The sequence below is a fragment of the Hetaerina americana genome, unplaced genomic scaffold (genome assembly GCF_022747635.1).
Source record: "Hetaerina americana unplaced genomic scaffold, ioHetAmer1.1.p SCAF_3, whole genome shotgun sequence".
NCBI classification, from domain to species: domain Eukaryota; kingdom Metazoa; phylum Arthropoda; class Insecta; order Odonata; family Calopterygidae; genus Hetaerina; species Hetaerina americana.
In genome coordinates, this window is record NW_027286874.1 from 89,692,111 (window position 1) to 89,715,303 (window position 23,193).

The 23,193-nt window shown below is 37.1% G+C and overlaps 2 protein-coding genes across 2 annotated transcripts in view; both read right to left on the reverse strand.

Annotated features, from left to right (window-relative positions):
* Positions 1-3,710: 3,710 nt before the first annotated feature.
* On the reverse strand, positions 3,711-10,916 carry LOC139690456 (trypsin-like). The gene is made up of 7 exons (XM_071587911.1): positions 10,817-10,916; positions 7,208-7,293; positions 6,864-6,952; positions 6,200-6,350; positions 5,964-6,080; positions 3,996-4,133; positions 3,711-3,857 (listed from the first exon to the last, which is right to left on the reverse strand). Exons 1-7 carry the CDS (start codon positions 10,914-10,916, stop codon positions 3,711-3,713), a joined length of 828 nt encoding a protein of 275 aa, XP_071444012.1.
* A 7,364-nt stretch (positions 10,917-18,280) lies between these two features.
* The window catches only part of LOC139690457 (prostasin-like), a 39,574-nt gene continuing 34,661 nt past the window's right edge, over positions 18,281-23,193 (reverse strand). The window contains exons 7-11 of the mRNA XM_071587912.1: positions 22,566-22,651; positions 21,576-21,723; positions 20,316-20,429; positions 19,079-19,231; positions 18,281-18,427 (exon numbers count right to left, since the gene is read on the reverse strand). Of these exons, the coding sequence (XP_071444013.1) occupies positions 18,281-18,427; positions 19,079-19,231; positions 20,316-20,429; positions 21,576-21,723; positions 22,566-22,651 (648 nt within the window). The remainder of the gene's footprint in view (positions 18,428-19,078; positions 19,232-20,315; positions 20,430-21,575; positions 21,724-22,565; positions 22,652-23,193) is intronic.

Here is a 23,193-nt window from a genome sequence, read left to right on the forward strand (position 1 = left end):
TAACGTCCCATCCGACGGACGGCGTACTCCCTCAAAGTGCCCGCCACAAAGCACCTCAAGTAGGGATCGAGATACCTCTGAAAAATATTCAACACCGCCGGAATTTGAACCCGCGCCCTCAGGGTGGGAAGCCAGTACGTTAGCCCCCGCACCATCTCGATCCCCCGGGTCTTCTCGCTTCATGTTGGAAAACGTGTCGTCAAGGCCTGAGGACCAGGCTGGACTCAACCTTATTTCGTTTACACTCATCCAAAGCAATCCAGCCCAAGGTATGTTGCTCTCTCCTCCTATTGGGAGTAGGATTGCAGTCTATTACGCTGTATGTAGTCCATAAATTTTTCATTGATCGTCAAGGCGAATATGTAGAAAAATTGCTAAATGCTCAACTTTTCCAACGATGGTCGCAAAGTTGAGAATAAATGTGATTTTTCATGAAAATAAATACGAGACCTTACTTTCCGAATCGCCCTCGTATAAGATTAAGATAGCAATATTAAATTGATAATCTCCATTGACATTGTAAAAACAAGACTAAGAAAATTAGTTGGAATAAGTGAGTCGAGTTTAGGTTAACCAAATTACATCATGAAATAAGCCATCGTGTAATTTCATTAATTATTTCCCTCAATATTATTGCTAATATCCTGAATAAATATGAAACATCGCCACGCAATCTTCACGGTTCGTTCTCTTTATTTGTCTTTGCATCATAAAGTAACCTAGAAACATCGGCCGTAAAGTACCCCAGTGGAAATAAATGTTCAGTACGTAGATATCACCAGTAGAAAGAGGAAACGAGTCAGGTATTGACCGCTACGCTATTGTACAAACACCAATGACACAGATATGGCTATCGGTAAGAGTGTTGCGTTCACACAAACGAAGTAATATTATAAGGTGAACGCTTATCAGCTGTTCTCATTGATATCTATGAAATTATTTATGGCTATTTATTATACTCATTTATTTTTAGATCATCCTCAGTTTTATTTTTTCATGATACTTGAATGAAATGAAGACTTTATTGGAAATTGTACTTTGTGCATTGGTTTTTTCGATAGGCATAGTTACATATTTATTATCAATCTTGAAAGAATGTTTAAATTCATATCTTTGCAAATAAGTTTTTCATAATATATGGGTACGAAAACCCGGAAGCAAATTCCATGATTTTCCTAGTAGTAGTAGTAGTTTTAAGGGGAGGCGACCGACTGCTAAGGTCATTTGCGCCATAGGGGATGGACAGGAAAGGATGAAGGGTGGAGAGAAACCCGGCGTCGGCATTAGCCTGCTCTTTACGAAAGGCGCCAAAGGGTCCGCAGTTTAACGTCCCATCCGACGGACGGCGTACTCACTCAAAGTGCCCTCCACAAAGCACCTCAAGTAGGGATCGAGATACCTCTGAAAAATATTCAACACCGCCGGGATTTGAACCCGCGCCCTCAGGGTGGGAAGCCAGTACGTTAGCCCCCGCACCATCTCGATCATGTTGCTTTTTATGTTTTATCAAGACTCAAGTTTGGTGGAGAAATAATTAATTTTTCAGTTTCTTCAGCTCTGAAAAAACTCTTAACATGACATTTAAGAAACTTATATCACTATCTTTAGGCAGTTCTTTGAGCGTTGAAGTTGATTCTTTCTGGGCTCTTCTCTTGTCCCTTAACGGGTATACCCTATCCTCATTCAGTCAAACATTTAAAACACGCCCAATAACATACTTCCCTAACACGTTCTCTCGGATCTCCTGATTCTTGACCCTCAGAATACAGTACCCCGTTCAAATTCTCCTCTTTTTCCTAGTATTTTTCAAACCTAAGAAAATTGAGATATGCTTTGCATTTACCGCAACTACTTAGGCTCGCTAACATTTCTGTTATCGAATTGTTCCATTCAATGCTGGCAACATAAGTTACTTCAACAAAATGAAAGTGATGTCATATATTTCAAATCTATGGGTGCTACGACTTGGCTGAACCACTTTCCTCAAGGGAGATAAGGAACTGAGAGACACATATATATATATATATATATATATATATATATATATATATATATATAAGTATATATATACATATATATATATATTTATGTAGTAAATTTAAATTCCTTAATAAATGGAATGTGTACTTAAACTTGATTAGCTAGTATTAATACTCATCCCCCACTTACTTTGCGTGATTGCTTAAGTTTTAAGTTTACGATTTCATTTAAAAATTTGGTTGAAACATGATTGTTGGAAAGCAATACTTTTAACTCCAGCGCTTGAGATGAAATATACAATTTGTCGTAGCATTACGAGATGCGTCGTCGGTTCATCTGAAAATTGTATTTTTTTCCAGTGAATTCTGATTATCTCTCCTAAGTTTCGTGTGTATCCTCCCGTCCCAAAGGAGTAACACCACTTTTCTTATTATCCCTAAAACATTACTGATGAAATTTTCACCAAAATGAATCGTCATGCACATCGTACGTACGTATAAGAGCCAATGTCATGGCTGTATTTTCCTCATTGTCAGTTGGATGTCATACTGGGCGGGCTGGGAAGGAATGAAATAAAGAAGGGTGAGGGAGGGCGGTTCGTGCGTAGGATATATGGTTGTCAGTTGTGGATCCTGCTCTTCCGCGTGCTAAAGGGAAGATGGAGAGGGCAAGTTTAAAGTAAACTGTACTCATTCGTCCTCAAGCGCGCCACAATTTCAACGGGCGATCTGATTGGCCTTAAATGTTGTAACCGATCATTCACGTTAGGGGATTTCGCAATCTCTCAATAGCCACATATAGGGACTCTGCCTTTCTGCAGCACTAACGCGGATGCATGCCTGTGCCTTGTGTGATACTAATATGTAATAACACTTTAATCATGGCCGTCAGAAGTTTTTTCATTCGATGGTAACTTGGAGTATAGTATATGGGGGTAAAGGCGGAGGAATAACAGTTTTGCGCCGACCTCGCGTTTTCCTCAATTAGGTGAGACCCACACCGCATCCTGTCCATCTGGTTGGAGTTGGCAATCAAGGGTGGAAATCAAACATAGTTAAGAGTATGAATGAATTTTATTGATTGTAAAACATAAATTTTAAACTAATTTAAACAATTATTTAGGTAACCATTGCTCGCTGGATCTTACAAAAATAATTACAATAAATTAAATGAATCATTATAAAGGTTATCAATTAATTATCTTGATGCAAATAAATAATAATTTATTATCATATGGAATATTCAATAAATTAATATCGTTATACAGAAAAAGCAAAATATATAATAAATAACATTCGTTATATTCCCATGCTTTAATTAAAGACTAGAGATCTGCTTTCATTAAAATATTTGAAAACCAAAACTTTTAATAAAGAAGATTATTTCTAAAATGAAACTGCCATTTCTTCTTCTTCAATCTAAACTTAGAGTTGAAAAAATATCAGATCAGATAAAGATAAGTTTATTAGGTAAAAATGTATGCTAAATTTGTTTCTAATACGGTTTGTCGCTATAAACCTTCAAACACGCCACTATTTTGCACTCAGCACAAATGCCACCACTGTTCACATTTTTTTCAAAATCCGTGAGCTGTATCACTAAATCACATTAACTGAGCATTATGATTCAGACTTTCACGGAGAGTTTTAATTCCTTATATATGATAAATTATCAGATCATTTTAGAAGAATTATTTCAGGTGAATGCTCAAAAACGAAGCTCGCCTTCTTTCATATTCCAGAATTATCCCTAATCCAGGATCTGTATGCTGCAACCTCCGTATACACCCCAGGAAACCCTGGCTTTGCACATCCATCCCCCCAGGACACAATCCCATACTGGATTCCATTTATCACCAGAGGACCTCCTGAGTCTCCCTGTAAGCCAAGAAAGTTTGTTGAATTTTTTTAAATTCTATAAGAAATATAATATTATCATTTTTTTATTTGTAATTCATAGTTTAAAATTGAAAATTGGTTGGATTCAGTTCAAATCGATTGTGTGTAATACATTACCTGGCAAGCATCAATTCCACCATCCCGGTATCCAGCACATATTTCATTCACAGGTATTTTAAGCGCATCAAAACAATCGCTTTTGCTCACTATTGGTATTTCTGCTTTGAGTAGGCTCTCACTGGTTGGTCCAGAGTACTGCAAGGAGAGTAAGAGATTCTTTATTTTCCAAAAATACTTTGCAATCTCTTTGAAGTTCGAAATAGTGCAGGGGAACGTGTGGGTAGGGTTCTTTTAGAATAACCAAAACTACTTTCTTTTTTTCTCGCATACTGAAATTTTTTGAGAATTCCAAATATATTTCTACAGAGCACCTTGTAAGCTAATGTTAGGGATTGTGGTAGGGTATGATTCAGCACCAGGCACACAACACCGAAAATTAAGTTTTTTAATCTATAGATTAAGTATAAAATGCAATACCTGTAGAATTCAAATAATCCTGATCTTGATAACTACATGTATATGCACTACAACACCCAAGTAAGATAAAAAACTCTACGCCAACGAGAAGAGCTGTTAGTATCAAGAAGAGCAGTTTCTAAAGTTAGGTAGGGTAATAACAACATCCTAGGCCACTTAACATTAAAAAGGAAAATAGTTTTTCCCTAAAATACGTTCGCTTACAGTTATTCTGATCCCTTATTGTGAGTGGGAAAAAATACATCCTGTCGTAAATCCATCAGTTCTACGCTTAACCTATCTAATTTTATGCACATAATCTCTCCTACCTTACTACGATGGGATTAATAATGCATTTTAAGCATCATAGCTAAAGAGGCCTGCGCTTCAAATATATTAAAGAGATTTGATATAAAATGCCTGAGAGTAAATAAGCGTCCACAAATCTAAGTAGAGGAAAAACTGTATTATCTTGAGGAAGTGAAAACTGTGTATAAAGTATTTACTTGTGTTATCTGATTTTCAGAAAATACAGAATGAATATCACCAGAAAATATAAGGACACAATTAAATTAATTGCCATTTCCTATTATGTTCCATTTTGGAGGCTGTAGAATTAATTTAACTGAACTGTTAAATGAAAACTGAAGTGTATACTGGTTTCAGGAAACACCTTTTGCCCTGGTACATAAATGAGAGAGTTGGAGTTGCTTCCAATAACACTTTTACTTGAGTTACTTCAATTCTCTTAATTGATTCTATTACTTGCGATGTTATTAACATTGTTTCTAACCACATGTTTTATACAGCCGTTATTTATTCCATAAAATGGCTTGTTTTTCTTTCTGATAGAAGGGGGCCATTTAGCCTTAACAACGGTGAATATTTATGCAATGGGGGAGCTTGCGTTTTATAACCAATATTGCAATTACGATAAATTAAATCAATCAGATGGTTTAGCCCTATAATTAGTATTTATCACGATCCGTAAAAGTGGTTCAGTTGAGGTCCTCATTAGAAAATAAACCTTAGATCAAACCTATTTTATGCTGCTAAATAAATAAATATATGTATATATGTGTGTGTATATGTATATATATATATATATATATATATATATATATATATATATATATATAAATGTGAGTATAAATATAAATATATATTTACATATATATATATAAACCATAAACACAGTAATTAACCTCAAAGTCGGTTTGGCTTGTGATAGTAGATTTCACCCAGCACCAAGCCCCCAGTACCCCCTTCCCCTATGTGTGAAATTCACTTGATGGGAGAAATTCACACTTCAGGGTAGGGGGGCCAGTTCCTTTCCCTGTACCGGTTATGGTTTCCCATGAAGACCTGGTACCCGAAAAATCACATAGCTTGGGTGGAGCTGCAGGGGCCCATAGACTTGCTCGGAAATCGAACCCTCCGGTCAGTAGTCCAACGCTTTACCCCCTGGACTACCGTGACCCACATTTATATATATAATAATATATATATGTAATTGTTTATTTATTAATAGGTGCGTTAATTATAATAGGATAATTTGAGTTTACTCACCCTAATACTGCCCCAACCTGCTACAGATGATATGCTGCCACTATGCGCTTCAATTCCCTCTTCAGCCATGGGAATCAAGGTAACCGTTTTATTATTTAATGTGAATGGAGGCGAAACCTAGAATTATATGATAATTAACATGATATTATTCCTCACATGATGTGATAAAATAAATGTATCGCTTTGATTCATATAGCAATTAGTTATTCTGACTTTAGTGCATAAATAGGACATACCTTAAAGAGGGCTATGTCATCAAAATACTGCCCAGTGCTTTTTCTTCCGAATGTTGGATGGGCGATTTGCTCGACAGCTTTGTGTTGACTGCCTCCTTCTCCCCACTTCAGACTACCAGCACGAAAAGACAATGCCTCCATCGGATACGACCTAAATGAACCAAAATATGCTTGAATGAAAAGCATTATGTTTTGTTACCCTAGGGTTAAGAGATTTTTTCTATTACTCCCGTACCAGCATACTCATTCCGTAAACTAGCAGCTGTCTCTATGTTAGATATTCACGCAACAAGATGTGTGATAGCGTAGTATATTAATGATCGACAGGCATTGAAACCAGAGCGATACATTTTTCACAATTGCGCTAATTGTTTCAAAATTTTCTTATGGCAATTTTTTTCTATATTTTAAATCTTAATTATTTGGGCTTACATTTTTATTTGATCATTTACATTGGATTTATCTTAAGAATACCAATTAATGTGGCATTATGTATATGAATAATAATTTATTTATTTACAGTCCTGACAAAAACTTTTATGGAAAATATTACAACCTTTTTTTATACAATATTTCAAATATTATCCTTTTATAGATAAATCTTCTGGGGGCACCGCAGGTACATTATTGAGTACTTAAAAATGGAAATAAATGAGAAACTTACGAAGTACAGTGTGCAGCTGTAAGAACCCACTCTTTGTCAATGATGGAGCCACCACAGTGGAGTTTATGTCCATATCGAATTATGCTGACCTAAAACAGAGAGTTGGATGTTAGTATTTTGATGTAATATTTAGAATAAGTTAGTTTGCATTGCCTTATTTTTTGCACTTGGTTTTTTTTCAATTTCGCGTCCCTTCAGCGATACAAAATTTATTTAAAAAAATGAGTTGCGAGGTGAAATTTAAGAAAGTGGAATATGTCAATTGCCTAGTAATATTGGCTATATTTTTTCTCTTAGATCATCCACCTTTCCTCCATACAGGACATGTTTAAATGAAGACTCACCATGAATGGAAATTCTCCCTCGTTGGCCAACTTCCCGCCAACAATGCGTCCCTCACGTCCTCTGGATGGGTTATTTAATGAGGCACCTGACGGTTAGAAATTAAGAATCAAGTGATCACATTGAACGGTGAAAAAAATACACACCTATTTCTTGCATTTGTGATTCCATACATTTCTTAAAACATCCACTTGGTAGTCAATGTACAAAATTATACCACCTTCATAAGAAGAGAGTAGTACTTGGGCATCGATGCAGTGAATCTCAGACAAGTGGTTTCATTACATTTTGAAGCAGCAATTATAATTAAGTTGTTCCAATGTTTTTTACCCTGAGAGATTGCCCCACTTTTAAATGCATATATATTTAAATTTGATTGGTACACTTATTTTTAGCAAAAAATCTTCCTGATTCCGATACATTTTAATTACAAGATGATGTATCTAAGATTCAAGGGAAAATAATTCTAATTCTATTTGATCAGTATAGATATTCTACCTATGCGAGATTTCTTTGTCATGAGGATTTAATCTTTACCTTTAGTCGCTGGTGCCAACAAAGCCAAAGCGAATAGAACTATCCACTGCATCTTCGTGATATGTCTATGCCAGTGATTAATATGATATGACTGCCGAATTTGATCAGTGGATGGATATATATATATACGTTTTATAGTGACCATGAATTGTATGGATTTAATTTTCTTTATTTGGGCTGAGATTTTTAACACTGATATGAACGAAGGCCTACTTTTATATTTTTGCTGGAAATAGAGATAAAAGGTGTGATCGAGGTGTTTTTTAGGTTGGGATTGAGTAGGAAAATATTATGATAGCTTTTTTTTAATTTTTTGGTCTAGTTTTAATGAGGAACAGAATTTTATTCTGCCACATTATTCGAACCGCCAATGTGCATATTAAATTTCACATATTTTACGTACGCGTGTCACCATATTCCCCTTGAGCCCCAAGTGCGGGGAAAATGAATTGAGTCAACCAATTGGTCAAATAGGGTGCGTTTTGTGCCGGCCGATATTTTCCCAAGGTCGGTATGAGCGTGTATGGATGGATTTGGTGAGTTGTTACGGTTTCCGGCTTTTCAGACGGGACACGCATACTTTCGATAGTGTTGTACGCAAACTCTACGATCAATCCACCATTGCGAGAGAAAACTCAATTGCAATATTTATAGGTCTAAGTTATCGTAATGAAGCCGAGTTTTGGAGTTAAAAATTTGATTTCAATTATAATAGTAAAAATATGAATGATAAGGACGAATGCAATTGGGCGACCTAAGAGAAAGATAACTAGTATTTGTTAACATATTTTTCGCAAGCTAGACTTTTCAAGTGCTAAATTACTTTTAGGTTTTATTCCAAACTAATCTCATATCACCGCCAAATTTCAGTAAATTTGGAATATTCTTTGAAAATGTGAATCATCTTTACACGGGAGAGTTCTTTAAAACCCTTTCAGCTACTTTTAATTGTGACTGATATAATATACTCCCGATCGTTTGGTTAATAATGTGTAAAATTCATATGACACCAGTAACTTTATTTATTTGTGCGCCGCGATACAAATTTATATAAAATTTATGTAGAGATTTCAGTAGCGCATACGCTTCCTTGGGCAAGCAATCTAAGTATTAAAATTAGTTTTCGTATTTGCTGAAACAAGTTAAGTAATCACCTCTGCTCTCACTAATATAAGTTAAATCCTATGACTCCTGGATGAATACGGTGAGAAAACACCGGGGTAAACTGTTTCAATAAGTAAATGAGGCGGGATTATTGGGCGGTAATTGCTAATAATACTTAGTCCATTCAGTCTAAATGTTTTCCGAATTTATTCCGGTGCAATTTTTATCGTTTTCTTACAATTTTTTGTCTGTTTACGTTATATACCATAATATTCATAATGATAATTTATATATATATATATATATATATATATATATATATATATATATATATATATATATATATATATATATGAATATAGAACCCAACCAGGAGGCATTTGCCTGTTTCGTAGATTTCGAAAAAGCATTTGATAGAGTTAATTGGGAAAAACTAATGAGTATATTGCAGGAAATATGAATAGATTGGAGGGACAGGAGGCTAATACGCAACCTGTACATGTATCGGACTACGAGTAAGGGACGGGGATTCCGGATGGGCAGTGTTAGGAAGAGGTGTAAGGCAGGGTTGCCCATTATCACCGTTGCTGTTCAACCTGTATGCAGAGGCAATGATCAAAAAGGCATGGGAAGAACTGGAGGTAGGAATGAAAGTGGGCGGGGTGGGTAAAATCAGTTAGGTTTGCTGATGACCAAGTTTAATTTGTCAGTCAGCCAAGGGGTTGCAAGCATTTCTGAGTGAATTGGAAATTCAGTGCGAAAGGTATGGGATGAGAATCAATATTAATAAAACAAAGGTTATGCGATTTTCTAGAAAGAAAAAGGCTAAGCTAAACATTAGAATAGGAGGGCAAAAACTAGAGCAGGTAGAACAGTTTACGTATCTCGGAAGTGTCTTGGACCAACACGGTCAAAGTAGTAGGGACGTAAAGAGAAGAATTGCGCTAGGCAAAGAGGCTTTCACAAGGAGGAGGGAGTTGATGACGGGGATGTTGAGTAAGGATGTTAAGAAAAGACTCGTTAAAACTTTGGTATGGAGCGTAGCTATGTACGGCGCGGAAACGTGGTCATTGAAACAGGAGGATAAACGTAGACTGGAGGCTTTTGAAATATGGGTGTGGAGAAGAATGGAGAAGGTGAAATGGACAGAGAAGAAAACAAATGAGGAAGTACTTGGTGTGGTGAGCGAAGAGAGGGGTTTGTTGGGAGAAATCCTATGGAGGCAGGAAAAGTGGATGAAGGGGGTATTGGCCGGCAGTGGGATGTTGAAGACTGTAATTGAGGGGAGAATGTTAGGCAAACGAGGAAAGGGAAGGAACAGGATAGGGATGTTGGACGGGATGAAGGGAGGAAGAAAGTACTCAGAGATGAAGAGGGACCTGATATAGAGTAGGATGCTGGATTTTGTGTTTTGTCTAGAGTCACAAAATGTTTTATTTAGTAGCTGTGTCCATCCAAAAACCTACCTTAACCGGTAGATTACCTAATAATAATGTATGAATGTATATATATATATATATATATATATATATATATATATATTTATTTATTTATTTATTTGTTTATTTATTTGAGTTTTTACAACAGAGTCAAAATCGAAAGTAAAAATTACAAGATTGAAAATGTGGCAAAAAGTGAGGGTTAATGTAATTCGGCAGTGTTTAAATAATTATGCAAATTGCAAGACGATATCAGTCAGAAAAAGAAACCCAGGTGGATTAAGTGTTGTCAATGCAGGAAGTAAGTACCCACGCACGTTAATTGGAAGAGGGCTAATCAAATAGCAAACTGAAATAAAAAAGCGACCGTTGAAATCAGTATTATTCCCAAACGTAGATAAGAAAATGGAAAAAAATACTTGCATATCGCGCGAGATTTTGCTTCAGATTTTTTGTTGCACGCACGCAGGAGTGCGTAGTCACTGCGTCTTACATTATCGCAGCAGTTCCCTTTCCCTCAATCGTACTTACCTCCCCCCCCCCGCCGTATCCGCGTCATGAATGGAAGTTGACACATGAGCATCCTTGAAAGATTTGGTGTTTCTTCGCCGTCGTCTCTTAACCGTGACATCGTTTCACGTGGGCCGATTTTACTCCCGAGTGGTTGGAAATTCTCTAAGGGAACATTCAAGGATGAGAGATAATGTAATATTGTTGCTATACCTAACGGCCACCTATTATAACAAGTGAAAAAATAAAGCCAGAAATAAATGGTCAACATTCCATAAGGCAATTTTTTGACCGTTTACAATTCGATAATGATTGTGGAGATTCGACTCGAGAAAATTATCGTAGATTCAAAATAAAAAGACCAAGTAAATCATCGCAAATATCATGCCATTGCTTCCTTCATTACCCATTAACGTCTTAAACGGCCATTTAACCTTTTGCGATGCCACAAAAAGGCATCGCCAACGAAATCGCATGCAAAAATTGTCGAGTGAATAATATTGGTTTATAAAGTATGCCTTCTAAAAAAAAACTAAATTGTGATCCGCTCCTGGGAAGCTGTGCGAATCGATCAAACTGTTCCTAAATATGTTCCTAACCATAATATAATCTAACTAATACCTTTATGAGTCAACTGGCATTTTTCATGTATACCTACGCCTTGTGTGGTGTCTGAACGAAGTGTTGGTGATAACTAACCCCTGTCTCCTAAAGAACTCAATTGCTTTCTCCCCGCGGTCATTCCTCGTGCCTAAACCGTAGTCCCCCACCTCATCACCATCGCTTCCTTCGCCTACTGTCGCATTCCAATCCCTCATCGCTATCAAATGTTTCCCTGCTGGAACACACGAGATTATGCCCTCTAATTGGTTGTATATCCTATAGACCTCTTCCTCCTTATGGTTGCTCGGTGGCATGTATACCTGAACAATGACCAAGTTCGTCGGCTCTGCTTTTATTTATACTAGTAATATTCTATCCGTTGTTTATTCTATGTTTGCTACGTTTCTTCCTTCCTCTTTATTTAATATTATGGCAGCCCCTCATTGGCTCTCGTCCCCGCCGCTATATACTATTCTATAACCGTCACTCCAGTAATCTCCGCTATCCTTCCATATCACCTCGCACCTTAAAATATCTATATTTCCTCTTTCCATCTCTCCCTTAATATTCTCTAATTTTCCTGTCCTCAACATTGTCCGAACGTTCCAAGTTCCTATTCTAACTAATTTGGTCTTCGTTTCTGCGTGGTCTGTCCTGCTGCTGTCGGTTTTCCTTTGCAAGGGTTTCGTGAGATGACGACCGCGAAAGCATTGCCTCTCCCGATGCTGGGCACAACACACGGCCGATTGGGCCGAGCCCCGTCGTTGCTAGGGCTCATATTCTCTATAATCTCCATCATAAAATCCTTGGGAATAATAGTTGAGGTGGTTTCTCGTTGATTTCCTCAATTGTGTTTTTAGCGTGACACTATCACTCAATGGTCGCCTCACAAAGGAACACACGCTTCATGGACAACCATTATTCTGGCTACTAGCCTTCGACCTATCTGGCATGTGTGATCCTACCAGGAGCAATTATCATTGCTCCCGCCAGCATAGCTCTCGGGGTCATTAGGACGCACAAGTCATTCCACCACTTCAGGGTTGTAGTTAATGGGAGGGTCCTGGGTATTACAGAAGAAAAATGACAACATATCAAAATATGATAAGAAAAGCCGCAAAAGAAACTATAGGAAGAGTAAATAGAAGAAATGCGAAGAAACTATGGATTAAGGACAAGATGATTAGAAAGACAGACGAAAGATATAAATGGAATAATGTAAAAGCTGACTTAAAAGGGGTGAAATTGGCGCGCTCTACTGGAAGGTTTAAACATTGTCAGGAAATAGTCAGGGAAAATCGTTGAAAACAATCAAATAATGGTCAGAAAAATTAGTAATTGAACTAGGGAAGACTCAAGAGAGCCTCTGGCTACCAGGCTGTGACCAGGAAGCAATAAAATGGTGGAAAACACGTGTAATGGTGAATTGATAAATTGTCAGGACATTACCTCTATTCACATTACCAGCCCAAGATCACCTGCAAACATACTCAAGACTTCGGGAGCTACTCATGTTCTTGGCTCCATCTGGAAATGGGTCCACAAACTTTCAAGCCTCCTATAATGAACTCAAGTAATTTTAAGATGGATTGGATTTAATATCATAGATAGCTGATCTGCCAGTCACCCTGACCAGCCCCTGGTACATAGCATTGCAGATGTCATAGACAGAACAACCCGGACTTCAACTAACTCAACTTGGATACGGACGCGGTAATTCCGATGAATAGATGCTTCACGCCGAACCTACATGAATTTTCCTCCATAGATCATTCAGTTCATCTGTGCGCGAAATGATTCTCGAAGAATTTCTCAAGGCACGCAATTTTGAGCTGATACCCGCGCTATTAAGTGTTAAAACGACTGCTTGCCACGGAAGTCAATCGTTTTTGGAACCATGCGCTTTGGAACTATGGTGTTATTTTCCTCCCCTGCCACAAGCAGCAGCGGTTAATTTATTTCATCGATTTATTATATTATTATCATTATATTATATAACGATTCATTACGGTGAAAGGTATACATACTGGAATCCATCAACTCTCAATCCTACGGTTTGCAATCTCTGATGGAATCCTGATTCTATAGCTCTACAAACTTTCCCTTGGAGGTATAGAGTTCGTTGACCTCTTTTATTAACTCCATGTACCAAGCTGAGCCCCTAGCTACTTGTGGAAGAAGACAAACATTATTTGCCCGCCGAGAAAGGGATAGCGTCCAACGAAATCGGGAAACCTTACCCGCCTCTCTCTCTCTCTCTGGCTTCTGCTTTTAGACGCATTCTTGGTATCTTGAAGGCGCATGGCCGTTTCTAGATTGAGACCCTGATATAAAAACAGGATGGCCATAGATTTTCTTCCTGGATACTGGGCATCCTCAGATATTATCTCTCGGAGAGGAAATTCTGCCAATATTGGGACGAAGAAAATCCACAGACCGCACGATCGGAGAATGGGTTTATCAGATTTAGCCTAGGTCAAATGTTTTTCAGCATCTTTGGGGCTGAGTATCTTTGGAAATTGGGGTGAATCACAATATCATCAGCCTCCTTCCCGACGACGCTGTGATAAATACCGGGTCTCTTTTGGTGAGCCAACAAAAATCTCCATTTAACCGTTGAACGGCAACGCTATTTTTTTCACCCTATTCTTGTAACGTGGGGTGACAATTTTCAAAAATTCGTATCTCACACCCATTATGACTATGAGAGTCCTATGGGGGCTCATTTTTTACTTTTTTAATGTAGAATCACGTGACATATTGATTGACGTGAATTATGGTACAGGTCCCGAGTTTCAAACGTAAGCCGTTTTCGTTTGGCGCGAGATTTCAACCCGCTCTGGTGTGTTTTTTCACCCCCGTTACCGTTCTAGGGTCAGTAATAGTTGTCGTCGCGGACCGATTGTAGGAATAAAAAATTAATATACATTTTTCTAAGGCGGAGTATCTGCTCTTTCAAAGAATCAAAATCATTTAGCTTCCTGAATTCACGTTCGATACTCCACTCTCCCTCCTTGAGGACACGTCACATATCATGGTATTAGGCTGTACGTATTCCTATCTCGCCGATGGCGTCATCTTGATATCAATCTTCAACGTCTCAGGATGGTTTGAATTAGGCTCTTGCCTCTGCTTTGATGGCAAGACATGTCATATAAATCGTAGCACAGAATATTTTGACTAATCATCGAACCGCGTTTCCTCTATGCCGCCATTATCTGATCATAGATTCTCATTGTGGAATGTTAAAAATATTCCCATAGCGGAATATGCATCTCAGTGGGGAAACTACACCATATGCGAACAAGATTGAGACAATCCAGAATTTTCTGCATTCAACGATAAACATAGCGACACACCTTAGCCATGGTAGCCAGCAAGGGGTGGCAATACCATTGAATATAAAGGTGAGAAGAAGCATTCATAGGCTGGGAGGTGAATGACCAAAGTCGTCACGACAGCAATGCTCACCAATGGAAGTTCAAAGCATATGCAGCATGGTGAAGAAATTGAGGAATATTAGTCCAGTTTCCGCATTTTCTTCCGCGTTCATTCGCTTTTCATTCCGATGTTTAGAGTAATGTTAAGGTTAAAAGGGAGGATCTACTATGAAATGTAATTCAAATGTTCTGAAAATTCTTTTACTATTTAAATATATGATGATCTAAGCAATTGGAAACAATTACTAAGTTGCACTACAATCAGATATTCCAAATAATTTGTATTTTGAACATTTTCAATAGCTCAACAAATTTGTAGCAGGAAAATATAATCCATCCATAATGTTTTTACACGTTATTTGATAATGCCCAGCGAATGAACGCTAATGCACAGCACTAGTAATACTTTACTGACTTATCCGAAAGATGGAAAGTGTTGATGATTCAGTGAAAAATTGTATCTAAATTGTTTACCTTTGGCTATTCGAATATTTGTGTTTCTATCAGCCCTCATACAAGCTCATGCATCCGCTGCTGTACTTTGAACTCGTGAATAAGTTTGTATATATTAATCATCAAGAATAATTTTGAAAGCCTCAGTAGTCAACCCCTTTTTTTGGCTGATTCTGAAATTTCAAAAATTATTTTTAAGTTTGATCTGGCATCTGTCAATCATTTATTGCGAAAATAATGGCAACGTTTTCCCAACACCACCGTGGCACCGTGTTATATGCCGATGATTGTGTAATTTAAGTAGGTGTAGTTCCTTCATTTGATCATGCACATCTTGTGTCTGTTGTTTATTCTATAATCACTAATGCTGGGAATATATTTTATAGCTCTCCCTATGATAATCTATTTAAACTAACCACAGCAAATTTCTTGGAATGAGAGATATTACTATCAGATTCTCCATTTGGGATTTATATATTTGCATGCATAGACAAATAACTTTATCAAACATTTTTTTCCAACTAAATTAACAAACATATTCCTAGGAACATAATTTATCTTGTTTATAAGTAGGCAAAGCCAGTACGTTCTCCTTTTTTTCTTCATAGCTCACATTTATTTTGGCGTGTAAATGTTCCGGATATTTCCATAGATACGCACCGATTCCATAGAATATATGTATTTGTTACATAACTGCTTGTGGATACTCAAGTGGAACGACAAGTGTGTCCCTGTGCTAACCCACTCAGTACTCCCGTTATGCAAAATACCGTCCACCACCACCTCCTGAGTTCCCGAAGCTTTGTAAGCCTGAATTCTATGCCACGAAATTTGTCACTAATTGTTCCTTAGGATTTATTCCTATTTTATTTAATAGAATTGTTCGTACATTTCTCTCCCTGTCAAGGTGCATTTGTAGGAAAGAGGCTCTAAAACTTGTGTTATATAGACATTATTTATAAATGTCAAGTATTTTTTCTTATATTTTTCAACCTTGGAAATTCTTACTAACTACTATTTTGGTATGTGTCATTACAAAATAGATGTCAAGAAAAAAATTCGCCATGGCATTTTTTGTGCTACGATCATACATATGCTTAAGGGTTTTGCTGATTACCTGAGTTTCGAGGGGGTTTTTGGTCAACGATTAAAGTCGGCTTAATTCTGAATGTAAGGATATTGATTAGCTGAGATTGGAACTGTCTAAAACGAAATAAGTGACGTATGCATGAATTAGGTAATGACGCTGTTTAAAAGCTTGCCCTAATTGTAGGAAATAATTGACTTTAAAATTTAGTATTGTTGAAATGTAACTGGAGTGGGACAATGGGGTAAATTTTAATGAACCGCATTCCGTTTCTAACATTAAGGTAAAATTGATTCTAATGAATATGTAAGATTACAATGTCAGTTTTTTCAACTATCTGAAAATTGATAAAATTTTGTTCTCTGACTAATCCTTCCTGGATGTATTATCTAGTATGTTATCTAATCGTTTTATCCAGTTACTGGCAGACAGAACTTGAATGATAAGATTAGGTTGATAATTATGGTGGTGTAGCGGTCTGCTACGATTAGTACAGGCATATCACCATTTTTTCCTTTCAATAAATAGCGTTGAATTTGTATGATAATTTAGAGTTAACGGTAGCCAGACAAAAGAAACTTCAAAGTGTCTACTTGTTCGAATGTGCAAAGCGACGATTTGACATATTGGCTTCAAATTTCACATATGTTCTGCACGCAGACAAATAAATTAGGCTGAACTAAACAAAAAATTCTATCTCTATCCCTAAGCAGTAGGATAGATATCCTTTGAATTATAAAATAGGTTAGTATTTGGTAGTTTTCAGGGCAATGAACCACCGTCAATAATTAGGTTATCGCAGCCTCTTAAACATATTTATGAAGTGTGGGTATTTTTAATGAATTTGTTATATTTAACTAGAAAATAAAAGATTTTTGGGAACATTTGGCTTGAAGATAATAACGGAGAGTATACCCTAGGATTATTCCCTGTTTTCACAAAGGTAACGTGGTAGAAGCTATCTCATATTTAGATGACGTGGTTACAATGATCTTTAATTACAAGCATTACAATTATTCCGTTACTGTGGAAGATATCACTATGTAAAAAGCGATAGTTTCTAATGCATTGCGTTGTGTTGTTACGAATCAATGTATAGCCATGTATGGTAAAATAAAGTATTTATTTTCCATAAAAAATTCCAAGCGTGCATTCAAAACTCAGAGCGCCGCATTGGCGTCGAGAATCCATTTTAGTTACAAAAATCAGGGATCTGAATGGGGGTTATTGGCGTTAGAGAAACAGCGCTTGGTCAAGTGCAGTACAAAATACATCTACTTGCATTTTAGGATGCATTGTCCTAATTAGCGGATTGACTGGGCACGTTTATTGAATGGGCGCTAAGGACTATATTATAAGTTGTTATGGAATATTGTTGGTCTTTCAGGTAGAACGAAGTTAATTGAAAACATGTCATAGAATTAACGGGTTCTAAAATTGTAATAATGTTCAATTATATTTTTTCGTAAATTGTAGGCATTCCTATTTCTGTACTGTTCGAATAATGTATGCTTTTTTCTCCGTGCAATCGGATAACATCGAATCATAGTTTATTATTTTAGTTTTTCGCTCTGCCCTTTATTTATACAATTGAAATTCTAGATACCATCTCCGATTAGAAAATTTTGGCATGAATTGCATGGCACCTCGGAACAAGATCTCTCGCATCAGGCGATTTTTCGTATTCTTTAAAATATTTGGAAGGAAAAATCTTTGAGGTCTCGGGAAATAAATTCAACTAGTGAGTTTCCAATTTAATTAAAATATATTTTAAATAATTAGAAAATTATTATGAACAAATATTTACAAAAACATTGGTTGAGTATTTACAACAAACTTCAGTCTGCGAAAAAAAATCGCGTGTTGTAAGCAGTGGTGTGTATATACATTTGCAACACCGTCTTAAATTCCGGAAATCCTCTGGATCCAGGACCGGTATTGAGACACCTCCGTGTAGACTCCAGGATAGTATTCTTGGCCGCAACCGTTGCCCCAGGATACAATTCCATGGAGAACTCCGTTTACGGCTAATGGGCCGCCGGAATCACCCTGAAACAAAAAAATGGGGGTGTCAAAAAGGCACACAATTTCGGACACATAAATATGGGAGATTTATATTTGTGTTTTCGTTAAAACCACACCTTATTTATATACATAGTATCACTTCAAGGGTGAGAAAATAGTTAACCAATCATTCTCCAGAAAAAATTTGTTCCTAAAAATCACTTCTATCACGTTTATTTCAATCGAATAGCATACAAAACCACATTTGAAAAAAATACAACTGTTATTGAAACCATAAATCCAACAGCCGACAAAAAAGAGATCATTTGATGTTTAATTCAAAGGAACTGCGGGAGATGCTGCGGCACTAACTTTTTCAAAGTTTGAAAATCATTTGCCTTTAATCACCTGACTGGCATTCCGGTTGAAGTAATTGATTTGTACTCCTTGAAATTGTTGAATTTAATGCCTAGTTTGAAATTGATTCGTGTTAAAAATCAAGCATGAGTTTTTTCGTGAGGGACCGTCCTTGAGAGCATGTGATCATCAGAGAGAATTTAAAGGAAAATTGCAATTTTCATGAGTGCGAGAGTTTGAAGATCAACTGATGGCAACGGATATGACATACTGATAAAATTTCCCATTGTTTTGATGATAGGATGCAAAGACAACGATTGTCGATCGGAGTTAGTTTACCTGACAGGAATCCATTCCACCCTCTGGCTCGCCGGCGCAGATCTCGTTCGGCGGGAGGCCACCCATTTCGATGTAGTGAATGCTGCAGGTCTCCTTGCTGATCATGGGAACCTGGACTTTCTGAAGAGTGTACGGGAGGAATGGGCTGCCCTCCTGTTCAAGAAATTTAGAATTGGACGTTACTCCGTTGACGTGGAAACTGCGCAGACGAGCATCCTATACAGGCGTGAATTTAACCTGAGATGAATGTCCTACTCAATCAGTTTTTTAGCAGATTCAGGCGAGATGTAGTGGAAGTTCGTCATTATGAGAAATAAATTTGCGCTTTTCCGCAGGTTTATTGTAAACTGAAACGCATTGTACCTTGCAATAAACCTGTGGAAAAGTTCAAATTTGTTTCTCATTACAATCAGTTTTTAACGCAATTCCTCTACTTTACAATTTCAAAACTTTTCGTGAGATGCAGAGAAACATTTGCTATCACCAAGCACCAGTTATTACATTCTGTCATCCGTATTACATAATACGAAGTCATAAATTTGAAACAGATTCTTCCTTGCGAGCATTAATTTGTGGCGTGTGTAAAAATAATTGCTCATTTTTGAGTATTTTCCTGGTCCAGGACATGTGAAAGCTGTTTCTTACCCTTGTAACTGTGAAAGTGTATGCCCTTGAAGGCTAAACGAAAGTTCCTCAAATTCTATTTTCCGTAAACCGTTAAATTAATTATTTTTTTGGAAAAATACTAAGGAATAGTTAATCGTAAGTTTAATGAAGAGGATTCAGTATTTTGATATGCATGGTTTACTGTTTCTAAAATGACAATACTTTAATCTATTGCAAGCGACGCTGACTAACTAGAAGGATTTTTAATTCAACCAAAAAAATATCGTAGCATAGAATAATTGTATTTTCTATATTTTGAACTTTTGAAATTACGGTAATTTATTGCTTTTGCAATTATAGTGAATTTCAATTCTAGTCTATTTGGTAAACTTCCAACGCTCGATTTCACAACAAACCAATACCGCTTAGTTCAGCAGAAACACAACTTTAAAGGGATAGGGCAGCATGAATTATTATAACTTTTATCCCTAAACATTCTGTAAAGTATCAAATTTGTAAATATAACATGAATAAGGAAAAGCAGCACTCAGTGAATATTTTTGATGAGAAATCTAGGAATTTAATATTACCCATTATTTCAAATAATTAGTCATTTGAGACCATAACATACCCTCATGGAGCCCCATCCGGTGACATTAGCTATGCTTCCATCATGGGTGACTTGGCCGGCTTTCAAAAGGGGTATGGCGCTCGTGAACGTACCGAAGTAGAAAGGTGGAGTTATCTGTAGACGAGAAAAATAAAATATTGACAAATATATTTTTCAGCCAGAAGATTAAACAGATCATAGCCCTTTAAAATCTCAGTTCCATGCACATACATGATTAGAAATGATAGAAACATTACGTTGACATAAGTTACATGAAGATTCAATGAAAAATATTTTAAATAATCCTGTCGAATTGACTCAAAATAATCCTGTCGAATTGACTCAAACCTGAGAGGAGTTAGACCATGAGAAGTGCCCTAAACATCCATCAACAACATAGTTTGATGAAAATGTGCAAAAAGTGAGACACGTGCTCAATTCTGATTGACCCTTAAGTATTGGGATATTAGCAGAAGAGTGCAATATTCAGAAAACCACTGTGAATTGCATTCTCAGAGAAGATTTAGCCATAAGGAAGGTGTGCCAATACGGTCCCCAAAGTGTTGTCAGAAGACTGATTGTGTGATAATTTTGCCTAGGACCTCTCTGACCTCGGTGAAAGTGACCCGAGTTTTTTAGAATAGATCGTTACTGGTGACAAGGTATGATTCTTTGAGTACGGCCCAAGTACAACCCCTTTGAGTACCATTCCGGACCACTGGATTATGTCAAAGAGGTGCCTGAACGAGGGTCCTGTTGATGCCTTAGAGGAAGCATACCACAACTGGTGGTGGCACTGGCTTCGGTGTGTCGATACAGAAGGGTGCTCTTATGAAGAATTTTAGCAATTTGTACTTTGATCTGCAATAAAGTTTTCCCCCAATTAATTCCACTAATTTTTTTAGGACATCCTGTATTTCATCAACATCTAACCCTGCAAGCAGCCACGTAGGCGACAGGTACGGAGCGTTGCATCTCCACCATCATTGTCATTTGGCAAACCGAGATATATAATGGATTAGTCAGAATCATGATGGAAGGGAATATCAGCTACGGGGAATATTAAAAGAGTGATATGGGAGTCGTTGGATTATTGGTGCGGAAAATAGTTATCATTAGATAGGACGGAGTGTAGGGCTGCAGTCAAAACGGTCTGCCGACCGAACACAGGTGATGCGCGTCATCTTGAGTAATAAGGACGCGATACAAATTCACCACATCTGTGCCACGAATAGGGACGGGAAAGAGATTAATGGAATCGAGGGAGTTTGAGTAACTTACCTTGAACAGAGCGATGTCGTTGATGGGTGCTCCACGCTCATTGGTTCCGTATTGTGGGTGGACGTATTTCTCGAGAACCTGGTGCATGGTCCCACCGAATAGTCGTGTGACGGTCCCTACACGAAATGTGTACTCTTTATTTTGATAACTAAGGAGAAAGAGAGAGGAAGAGAATGTCATAATTTGGATTTTTTGTTTGGATTGGGAAGGGATGTATATTTATGATATTCAGGCAGTTTGCTAAAATTAATTTGTTCAAATGAGCGCCTCTGAAAATAGACTTGTCTTAAAATGTAAAGTGTTCGAAGAGAAAAGGATGCTTGGGTAAACTAAATGAAATAGAAGTATGCGTCTTAGATTCTTCTAATTAGCGATTTGAGTCTTAGAAATGTCAATATTAGCATGTGTATTGTCAGTACTTCAGTCCTACTATCTCTCATAAAGAGCAGGGGGCAACTTTTCTTCAACCAAGTGCTGCAGGAAATGTATGTTGAATTTATAAATAAATGTGTTGTCAGAAGAAATGTCCTGGCAATTCGACTTTCCAAAGCTTGGAAAAAACCATGAAATGCTACAGAACTGCATTAGACTCTTTGAAACTCTTTAATGAGGGCATTAATTTAGCACGGAAAAAAGTTAGCTTATTTGCTTCAACCCAAAGATCGATTAAGAATTATAGAAAAAGCACAGCGCTAATAAGAGGCCAAGGGCGGGCGTAAAACTTCAGCTTGGAGCGCGTTCTGCTTATTCATTTTTTCAATGCCTACCTTTATGGGTTAAATGGAAGAATGGACCATTTGGTCTCAATTTCGCCCAAATAAAGACCTCTATCTGTTTATCTATCTTTGGCAATTTCGTGAGCCGCTCATTATCAGCATCAGAGCCCTAAACGGTAATTTAATTGGCCTTTGTTTTTTATTTTTTCTTGAATTCCTTCATCCACCCACCTTTCTGAATGTTTGTGTGTCCTACATGTATACAGATACTCACCCAGAGCAGTGTGCAGCCGTTACAACCCATTCTTTTCCGATAATAGCAGCGCCGCAAATGTGCATGGACTGGTACATCATTGACACCTGGGCAGTAGATAAAGACAGTCGATTAATCAGAAAAGACTTACATGTGATACGTAAAAAGTGAACTTAATATATTTACACATGTAGATAACTAACGAAAAGTGGCTTAATATATTTACACATGTAGATAACTTTGAATGATTCCATCATCCGAATAACTTATTTATTCCTATGGCCTCCCAGAAAACTTGACCGAAAAGCATAGAATTCCATCAATTATTAAGTTTTCAGTCTTAGCTGTCAAAAAAAGAATATTACTTACTCATATATCGATAGGAACTTGAAATTATTTCCTGGAATCCTAAAAATGCGAATCAACAATAAAACAAATAATAAATATAATGGGAAAACCTTGTGCTACGGCTGAAAAATATTCAGTGTCATGACCAAAATGTTCAACAAAATTGAGAAAATACTAGTTATATATTTTCGCAGCGTATTCCTACTCGTATTTTTTTTGACATCACTTTTTCATCACTCTGGCCAATTAAGTGCTGCTGTAGAATTCTAAAAAGTGCAATTTAATGGGATTTGTACCAAAT